Below are 11,051 nucleotides of genomic sequence, written 5' to 3' on the forward strand. Positions count from 1 at the left end.
AAATCAAACATTTGATGAAATTTTTGAAAAGATATGAATCCAACCATAGTTCTTCTTGATGGAGAAATTCCATTTGAAGGATAAAAATGTTTAGTTGGCTAGGGCTGAACTAAATACAGAGCTTATTTTATCCTGTTCTTTGGTATTTATATAGGTTTCTAGAGTTTCTAGAGTTTCTTATGTTTATTCCATCATCAATGTAAACAATGATGTCTAGGCTCTTCCCAGGTTCAACTTTAATTTTAAAACCTATTTTTCAGGTCCAAAGTGGTTAAATCTCCAATTGTCCCAATTTTGAGCACTTAAAATTACAAGAAATCTTTTGTTTTCTTAGATAATAGCACTATTTTCCCACATTAAGATTTAAACTGTTTCCAGTACATTGCCACCTTACATAAAACCATCAAACCCCTTGGCACAAACATTGATTTAAATTACCAATTGCTTACAGTGAGTGTTAACTATAATTTTAGGAAGAGGAAATTTGTTTCCTAATTAGTTCATTTTACTGGCCTGAGTCTGCACTGGAAAAGAAAAAAAGAAGAGTATCCAGTCTAGTTTTCTAATATTTCCCATATATCATACCTATTAAGAATAGGGACACCCTCAGTTCTCAACAGGGGTGCTGTTGGCATTATGATGCGAGAGTTCTTCATTAAGCCAGAATGTCTTGTATGCATTGAGGATTATTTGGCATCTCTGGCCTTGTACTCACTAAACACCCGGGGCTGTCCCCAGTCATTACAACAATCAAAAACCTCCTCTAGACATTTCCAAATGTCCTCTAGGGAGCAACCCCCCCCAAAACTTAAACCTCAGAGGAAGAACTAATTTTTTTAATGCATCTGTTTATTATCCACTTACAGATAATGATTTCTAGGTTATTCACAAGTTATAGCCAAAGTTTCCTATAGTTTAATTTTTTTAAAAAGTATCAGGCTAATATTTTGTTTTTATTCCACCACAAGCTTAATATAAGCTCTAAAACTCAAATATATTTTATTTTATTGTAAAACTCAAATATATTTTAAATTCTCAGCCTGGGCAAATGAAGTGGTTACCAAGCGGTAGACTGAACTGGCGGGTGCGTGTGCGCACGCGCACACACACACACAACAGCTTTGTGACTTAGTTACATAATTTTCTGCAGGAAAAGGATACGCAGCAAATTTTTGAGAAAACTGGCCTTCAAACATAATAACATCAAACCGCTTAATCAGTACTTTCAGACTTCCTCTTTCAGTAAATCCAGAATTGTTCACTAACACACACACAAAAAACAACCCTACAACTTCACTAGTCTTGAACACCAGTCTTTAAGGATGAGCAATATCAATAAGGGGAAACAGAATGAACAAATGAAAATATTAACAAGTTAGATTTGACAACAAGATTGCACTTCAGTTAGTCATGACAAGATACTATGAGAAGTTTTGTCTTCCCAAATGCATAAGTAAAATCTCCACTCACCTTACATAAGACCTGTCGCACAGCCACCTCCTATTAGAAAGGATACTATGTGTTGATGTGCTATAAAGCATAGTCTATAACACTTGGTTACTGACTTAATCAATTCAAATCTAGAAATCTTTTTTTTTTTTTAACCAGCCATTCCAAGAAACACAAACCTCACAGGCATGCTCACCAATACAGGAAAGAGAATTAAAAAAAAAAAAAAGTGGAAAACTTACCATTTACCTATAACTTGAAGAAATACTTCAAGAAATACAGCACCTACTTCAGCTCAACAGCTAAGCCCCAAGAAACTTCATATCCCTTATGGGTTCTCATCAGGAACCTCCCTATGTCCTGAAATGGTTAGGTGAGATGCACTTCTCTTCAAAAACATTCTAGTTTTTAAGACTTGGCTTCAAAATAAAATTTGATAAGGGGTGCCTGGGTGGCTCAGTTGGTTAGGCGTCGGACTCTTGATTTCAGCTCTGGTCATGAGCTCAGGGTCATGAGGTCGAGCCCTGTGAGGGGCTCACGCTGAGCGTGCAGCCTGCTTAAGGTTCTCTCTCCCTCTGCTCCTCCTCCTTGTGCCTGTTCTTTCTTTCTCAAAAAAAAAAAAAAATAATAATAATAAAAATAAATGTTAGGTTGAAGATTAAATTAAGAGAGACTCACATATATTTTAGCGAGAAATCTTTATAAACTCTAACCTGGGTAAAACATGTTTACGTGACGTGGGAAACAAAGGCAAAAGAAATGTAGCTTAAATTAAACTCTCCTTACGGCGTGCAGCCCACTGACAGATCCCTGAAGCATGCAGAATGTGACCCTCTTCAAGGAACTCATGGCTGCCTTTAGTGCCTGAATGTTTAAAAGTAACCTTATCTTGGCAGCAGCTAGCCCCTCAAGGTCCCCAAAGCCTTGCCTCCAGATTCCTTGGAGACTCGTGCTATCCCTAACCCCCACTAATTAAAAAGTATACAATCAGTCACTCCTCGCAATCCCAGTATGGCTCTTTCTGCCCACAGGTCCTGTCTGGTGAGCAGGGAAGGCGTAAGGTCTAGGCAGGGAGAGAGAGGAGGCCCCTGAATCCCCTGACTAGGCTCACGCAGGAGGCCCCATGACCAGGCTCACAGAAATCCCAGATGTGGAGAAAGGCTGAGGCGTTCAAAACCGGAGATAAGAGAACATAAGGAGACTACTTCCTTACGTCTTAAATGTCAGAGACGAGATATCTCCATGACAGTTGCAGCTGGACCACTAAAAATGACCAAACTTCAAAGAGAAAGTAAATATGGTACTACGAGTGCGAGAGACGTCAGGAGGACTTAAGCTCCCTGGTCAGTTCTCAATGGAAGACTGCCCCTAAAAGCCCTCAGTGGCAACCCATTCGGGACCCCCCTCACTCTAGAGAGCTTTTTCCTTTCCTTTCTGTTCTCACTTCACTTAATAAACGTTCACTTCACTTCACCCTTTTGCATCTGCGAGATTCATTCTTGGACTCCGTGAGACAAGAACACCACAACCTTGCAACAGAAGTTTCTTAAAACTTTTTTTTTTTTTTAAGTGATCAAGTTTATTTTAGAAGCAGAAGCAGCAGGAATAGGAAGGAGGGATGAGAACAAGACACGAGTCCCTCTTGACAGTCCAGATCCAGCGCAGGCTTTGTCTGTGTGTGTGATCCCGGCCACCCAGCAGCCTCCACCAGCCTTCTCCTTCCCCGACAGGGCGTGAGGAAAACCTGGACGGAGGTGAATTTTCCATGAGGGTGGAGGTGGGATAAACCGGCCCTGGGTCCTCTGGACCAGGTGGACAAGCCAGAGCGCCCACAGCACCCTTGGCAATGCAGACAGAGGCACAACTCTGTTGTTCTGTCTTCTGTCTACCGTTTTTAATTCGTTTTCAACAAATACAAATTAAACATGAAATAATTTTTTACTCCAATTTTTAACAATCATGAATTCAGGAAAAGAGCTTTGGAGTTGCGTCTAAATATTTACAACCTATCCTACAATTAAAATTTTGCAAATGGTAAAAACAGTAGTTTAAGAACTGTGTGATGCTCAGGGCACCTGGGTGGCCCGGTTGGTTAAGGGTCCGACTCTGGTTCCCAGTGCAGGTCTTGATCTCAGTGTGGAGAGTTCAAGCCCTGCCCCACCCAGTGTGGAGCCCACTTAAAAAAAAAAAAATTGTTTAAGGCTCACTTACCAGTCCAAAAGTTATTAACATCTGTTATTTCATTTTTTAATTAAATTTTTAATTTTAATTCCAGCATAGTTAACATACAGTGTTACATTAGTTTCAGGACCTTTTATTTCATTTTTAAAGAGATTTTTAAAAATAGCAACATCACTACACCAGAAGGGGTGGTTCTTCCTGCTTTCAAAATACTTTTCAAATTCTATTTTTGATTTTGGAAATACAGACATTCAATTGAATGAAACATACTAACTGCCGTAACAAGTAAGACATGTTCTTTCGGGGCAAGAAAAACAACTTGCAAAAAAAGAAAAAAAAAAAAAAGAAAGTCCTGTCAATATACGATAAGGGAGTAAGCAAGTTCTACTTTTTCCTCCCTTCCTTCCTTCCCTTTCTCCTTCCTTCCTTCTTTCCTTCCCTTTCTTCTTCCTTCCTCTCTCTTTTCCTTTCTTCCTTTCTTTTTTCTTTCTTCTCTTGTCCTTCCTTTCTTTCAGATTCCACTCTTAAGCATATTTCACAAAACTGGAACTAAAGAACTGAGGTGGACAGGGAGGAGGAAGAAAGTACAGACAGAAAATGAAAAGGGCTAGATTCACAGCCAACAGAGAATTTATAATGTACGGCCCCACTCCAAGATGGGAAGCGGCTTCAAGTAGTTTAAAATGGAGCAGGAGCTCAGGTTTGTACTGTGGTGTGAAAATCAGGAAGGAATTCACCACCAGAAACCGATTTGCCTTCCCATTGTTCCACATTCTGCTTCCTGCAGCCTTCCTCCTCAGGAAGGGCCTCTGTTCTACTACTTGTTCACTCGCTTGGGGGACTTCCGAGCACACACAGCAAACAGGAAGTTTGAGTTTCCCGGGATGACTTAAAAGACCATTTTCAAGACCATGCATGTTGGTGGATAGGGCCTATATAACTCATTTGCAGATCTGGGGATGAAATTCAATCTTTGTTTATGTTCCCATTCTTAGTAATCACCAAACATTGGAAGACATTCTTTGATTTAGGACAATGGATATTATCAGAAATTTTACTTCTCTGTATATTGTGACCCAATTGGTCACGACTGAACCTCATATGTCATTGCTGTTTGGAGTCACTCTGAAAACAGGTGTTACAATATTGTGAAAAGACTTAACTAGGTACTATGTTTGGATATCCCGTAGAAGGTATACACGTAAAACAAATTAGTTACGCCCACTGTCTGAAAAGCATTCCTTCAAATGGAAGTACATTCCTCTTATGTCCTTGATTCTTTACCGATGGATCAGGAGGTAAAATAACAAGTTTTGTGTTTCAAATCATTTTGGCTAAAGTGTTTTCATCTTGGCTACAACCTAAGGAAAAAAGTTATTGCGATATGAAATGTTGGAATCTATAAGTCAGTGTGTTTTGTTTTCATAATTGGGATTGAATGGAAGTATGGAGCCATTAACGAGGGAGTAAAGTGACCTAGACGGAAAATGAGCAGTGGAGCAGAAGGCTATTTCATGGAGTTATTTCCCCCACATTGACCATAGAAGTACTGATTGCTCTGGCAGTGACCAATGGAACGAGTGACCATGCGCTGGTAATTTAGAGGCCGACAGTCCCACTGTTTCACTTGAGAAGGATGAATCAAAACTTTAAGTAAGTTGGCTACAAGATGTTTGCTGGTTTAAGATGATTTGACTTTTTTAAGTCTAAATACAAATTTTAAGTAATATATCTGAACAATATTTACTCGTTTTAAGGTCATACGAATTCCTCCAAGTTCACATTCAAATCAAGGATGAGCTTCCCTCAAGGTTTGCCTTTGGTGCTGTCTTGTCTTATTTCTCATCACCATCATCCCTTCCAAATTTACCTGTGGCTCCCCTCCTCTGGGATCTCTCAGCTGTTTTTCTCTAAGTACTGCCTGGGGATCCGGATCTTGTGTGACAGATCCTCAGTGTATAGTGTCCTTATTTTTACAACCTACAAAGATCTGAACTTCTAAGAAATTTTTCTTAATTTTCTCCTCTATCAAAATCTTGCCTCTCTTTATGGCTTTGGATTCAAGCTACCTAATCTTTTTTTTTTTTTTTTTTTTTAAGTTACCTAATCTTAATCAAACTTGTTACAGTGCTTATTAGGGGTCAGTATGTCCCATTTCCAGGATATATTTCTATGTTTAGCAAAGGTCATCTGGAGCCATAACACATAAGCTCAAATACAGACGGGACTCCCCTCCTCCAATATCATGGCACAAATGCATGCCATTGCTCCCAACAAAGACCAAAAGAGGCAATATAGATGGTTCTATTATTCATCCCCATCACTGGAAAACAGCATGAAACACCTGTGTTTTCTAATGTATGTTTGTGAAGTTATGGGGTAGGGGCTCAGCAAAAACATTCATAGTGACGATAGTCAGACTATTGATTTCCTTTCTCATAACATAAACCAGAATCAAGTCACTGGAAGCCAATTTTGAATCTGAGGCTGATAATGTTTCCTGTATCCTGGTATTATTTTTCTCCCCAGCATGTGCTCAATGAAGATAAGTCCTGTGAATAATTATCTGACTGCATAAAACCATTAGGCCAGGGTCCAATGAGGTGCCACAGCTGTGCTAGGGACCAGACAGCAGAGAAAGAACAGCACTCAGGGCTTTCTTCACCATACATCTCCACCATGACTAGTGTAGTAGAGAGAACACAGGACCCAGAGTGGGGTGGTCCCAATTTTCCAGGGTAGGTCATGAGACACCAAGGGTGTAGGAGCCAACAGATGAAGTCATCTAAGAAAAGAGCCAACAGGACTGTTCTAGGCTATGTATTTCCTAAAACCTGGAGGTTGAGATTATTCTTTCAGTCTCTCCTCATGTGGAAGGGATGCAACCACGATGTTACAGTTAACTTGAGCCTCTAAGATAAAGCCAAAGTGTAGGAGAAGCTCGATGATCCCTAAGCGTATACTCTGAAGTTCTTTCTCTGGAAGCATTAGCAGTAGGTTAAACCAAACCAAGTCCTTAGAACATGTGTAAGTCTCTCCTAGAAAGGGCTGGGAGTTGGCCGATGTGCTGCTACCTGTATCACTCCTCTGACCAAATTGCAGTGTTTTGTTTACTTAATTAATGGCTTTCTTCTCATTAGGCTCGCTGCCACAACCAAGTGGAGACTTCTCAGCCTGCCAAAGGGATGAGTCTGGACTGTTTGCCTATGCCTTGAGGCTACCTTTTTGCTTTCTCTCTAATTTTTTAAAAACTGTCTTAAAGACATGACTTTAAGCTACATTAGAACCAGAGGAAAATATCAGCAAATCCCACTGAAAAGAGTAAGTGAATAGCCTCAGGGGTTTGTGCCCCAAAGGTCAGATTTAATCCAATATCAGTTCTGTCTGGGAGTCAGAATCAGAAGATTTTTGAAAGGTCTAGGTGTCTTCTTCATAATTAGGTCAAGAGTGGTGAGTCTACTCAATGGGGGCCTATTTTTAAAATAAACTAAAGCCTTCCTATTCAACTCAAAATACAGGTGGAGTCAAGTTATGTGTATATAACATCAGTACATAAAGGATAAAAGTGAAATATCCATTCTTTCCCTCAGATGATTTGTTTCTGTGATAAATGCATGTGGGTCCTGAACATTGTTCCGTCTTCAAATCGATTTGGACCGATACCTGCAAAAACAAGAAAACACAAGAAAGACCACAGTAAGATAAGGAGTAGATGTTTCGAGGAAAGTGTGAACAAAGATGAAGAAAATTTAGGAAGATTTGATGGCCCTTAATGGAAGAGAAAGAGCAGAAAGACGGATGCACCGCTCAGTGCTGCCGTGAGGGGTGGCTGGCTCCTACTAGTTTCTGCTCTAGTCTACAGTATGTCTACACAAATCTTTCCTTAACTTAGAAAATTTTGAAGAAAACATCTGTGGGCAGAAAACAATGGCTCAAGGAATTTCCATAGCAAACCATTTTGATACCAACAAAAATCACTGGAGCAAACATGGAAGTCTCATCCTTTTTGTCTGACTTTCATTAAGACAAATTGAATGTTTACTGATCACCCAGGGCATATCTATGTAGTCCAACTGAACTACCTGAGGGGAAAATGTCTTTGTGAATGAGAGGGCAGGAGAGATTTTGGAAGCTTTTCTCTGATGTATAGCAAATATCAGCACTTCTTTTTGGAGGAGAATAGCTTTAATTGCATCCTTGCATTCATCAAAAATGAGAATACAATTTTCTGAGAATATTTCAGCAAATCTCTTGCATTTAGACATGGGCACTGCCTGGGAATCAGAAAGCTAGACTCTGGTTTAGTTTGGGTAAGGCTGTCTGGGACCTTAGAAAAGGCTGCTGACCCCTTGGCTTCATCTTTCCCATCTGTAAAATGTGGAGATTCACAAGTATTTTTTTTTTTTACTTAGAAGAATTTTAAGATCCCTTATAGTGCCAATATTCTAGAAATCTATGCTCCTTCCAGACAGCTCAGAGAAAGAAAACCATGTCTCTAGCACATGTCTTGTTCATTATAAGTAATAAAAAATAAGGATAATACCATGGTTTGAGTAACGAAGAAATTTTTGTCTTTGTGAACAACTGTGTTTTTTAAGCTTACTCCAGTTGAGAATTGTAGAGCAAGTGGAAATAGAACTTGTAACAGTATGTCCTAGTTCTTTTTATCAAAACAGCACAAAAGTTCTGAAGAAGATAAACAAAATGCAATAAATTGGACAGGGCTCTGGAATTTAGCACCGCAGTCGGGGGAGAGATGATGGACTAAAACGTCTTTATAGGCAAGCAGGTCCATGAAGTGTGGATCATGTTGGCCTGGCCTGCCTTTGCCAGTGACAAGCTGTGTGATGGAAGACAAGTCCCTTAGGCTCTCTGTTTCCCAAATTCCTTGTCTATAGAAGAAGGGATTGGAATGGATATATTCCCAACCACTTTGAGTCTTAGAGTCTTATGACTCTGTAAGAAGAGATTAAAATGCTGTTAATTACAAATTAATAATGTAAACAAATTGCACAGACACATATTTTAAATCCTTAAGGCAATAAATTTTTCAAAGATACTCATTTACATATAAATTATTTATAAGTTAATTAAAACTAACAGGGTCACGTGACTTTAGATATGAAAGAGACCTTAGCAGTCAGTACCAACTGTTATAAAACTGCATCATAATTATTTGTGAATGTGCCCCTTTCCTTGTGCATTCTTTGAGGAAATAGTCTTGTGTTTCTTTGTATCATCAGTACTTAGACCAGTACAGATAGAGGGTAGACACTAAGTAAAGATTAATTAAATAAATTTTGCAGATAAAGAACCAGGAACTCTGAAAAGGCCCGCTAAGCTGCCTGAACTCACACAGGTATCTAGATTGGAGCTTCTGCCTCTTCTGAGACCCAATCCAGGGAGAGCTTGTTCTTTTTTAAGGCCAAATTGAGAAGTTTTTTTCAAAAAGTGTCATTGGCAATGGCATCTTTTCCATGAAAACAGGTCTTTTAAGGACTTTAAGGCAGGCCAAATAAAATTAAAGGGACAATAAGGCACAGAATAAATATCCAATAACTATTCATTGATTGATTTAAACTTGAATCAAATTACTGTATCTTCTTTGAAGGAATTATTTATCTTTTCACGCCTAGTGCAGCCATGGCTTGTGGTCCCAAGAAGCATCTGAAGCTTGTAGTAGTTCCAAAACAGTGGATGCTGGATAAACTGACTGGTGTGTTTGTCCCTCACCCATCTACTCGTCCCCATAAGCTGAGAGAGTGTCTCCATCTCATCATTTTCCTAAAGAACGGACTTAAATATGTTCTAACAGAGAATGAATTAAAGAAGATCTGTTCGCAGTGTTTTATTAAGACTGATGGCAAGGTCCAAACTGATATAACCTATCCTGTTGGTTTTATGGATGTCATCAGCACTGACAAGACTGGGGAGAATTTCCACCTGATCTATGACACCAAGGGTTGCTTTGCTCTTCATTGGATTACACCTGAGGAGGCCAAGTGTAAGTTGTGCAAAGAAAGAAAGATCTTTGTGGGGACAAAAGGAATCCCTCATCTGGTGATCCATGATGTTCACACCATCCGCTGTCCTGATCCCCTCATCCAGGTGAATGACACCATTCAGATTGATTTGGAGACTGGAAAGATCACTGATTTCATCAAGTTTGACACTGGTAATCTGTGTATGATAAGCAGATGTGCTAACCTGGGAAGAATTGGTGTGATCATCAGCAGAGAGAGACACCCTGGTTCTTTCGATGTAGTTCACGTGAAAGATGTCAATGGCAACAGCTTTGCCACCCAGCTCTTCAACATTTTTTTTTATTGGCAAAGGCAACAAACCATGGATTTCTCTTCTCTGTGGAAAGGGTATCTGCCTCACTGTTGCTGAAGAGAGAGACAAGAGACTGGCAGCCAAACAGAGCAGTGGGTGAAATGGTCTCTAGATGACATGATTAGAAGTCTTTATACTTAATTAAAGATAATACAACATGATAAAAAAGTAATAAAGTTATATTTTTGTGGTAGCTATTCCCAAGACGATCACCTTCATTTCTTCTTTGCCAACATCACATGCCATCAAAGGATGAAGTCTATTTCTCCACACCCTTGAATCAGCCTGTCACTGCTTTGACCAAAAGAGCACAGTGAAAGTGACACTCCATCATTTCTGGTCCTGATCTTTAGGATGATGGTGGCTTTTGCCTTGGTCTCTTGGATCCTGTAGCTGTCATACATAAAGTTCAGCTTCAGTGCTGAAGAGGTCCTGAGACTACATAAAGAAGAGAAGAGTCCAGCTGTGCCTGGTCTTTCAGTATCCCCATCCAGCCACCAGGTGCGTGAGAAAGCGGTCTTGAACTGTCCAGAATAGCTCAGTTTATAGCTAAATGTCACAAAGTGACCAGAGTGGATAACCCATGCAACAGATGAATCACACAGTTGAGTCCTACTTGAATTTGTGATTAATAAAATTTGAGATCTAATAAAAGGTTGTTGTTTTAGGCCACTTAATTTTGGGGTCGTATATTTGCAGCGATAAGTAACTGAATTCTTTGTTTAAAAGTTATATAGTTCTACATTTTCTATAAATGAAACTCTATTCTTATCACCTACTCTTACCCCAGATTAACACAGTTTAGAAAGATTTAACAGTGCTGACCAATTGAAGTTTTGCTATGGTAAGAATTTCCCCAGGATGTCAACATTAGGGAAAGCTATAGTTTATTTTACAGCAAAGAAGTTCATTTTAATGGGATCCATAAGATGGATAAGCTATAGCATCAATAGCATCAATTTCTATCCCCATAAATGTAGCTTTACTTTGTATAGAAAAGTTAATTGAAACAGTAAAAATCTGCCTAGCACAGGTATATGTGTTTGACAAAAAGCATCTTGATAGAATGACTGTCATTTGTAAAA

The 11,051-nt window shown here is 39.3% G+C and overlaps 1 protein-coding gene across 1 annotated transcript; it reads left to right on the top strand.

The window, feature by feature from the left end:
• Positions 1–8,933: 8,933 nt before the first annotated feature.
• On the top strand, positions 8,934–10,587 carry LOC118520418 (small ribosomal subunit protein eS4, X isoform-like). The gene has a single exon (XM_036068457.2). It carries the CDS (start codon positions 9,274–9,276, stop codon positions 10,021–10,023), a length of 750 nt encoding a protein of 249 aa, XP_035924350.2. The 5' UTR covers positions 8,934–9,273; the 3' UTR covers positions 10,024–10,587.
• Positions 10,588–11,051: the final 464 nt, after the last annotated feature.

Source organism: Halichoerus grypus, chromosome 2 (assembly GCF_964656455.1).
Source record: "Halichoerus grypus chromosome 2, mHalGry1.hap1.1, whole genome shotgun sequence".
NCBI lineage: Eukaryota > Metazoa > Chordata > Mammalia > Carnivora > Phocidae > Halichoerus > Halichoerus grypus.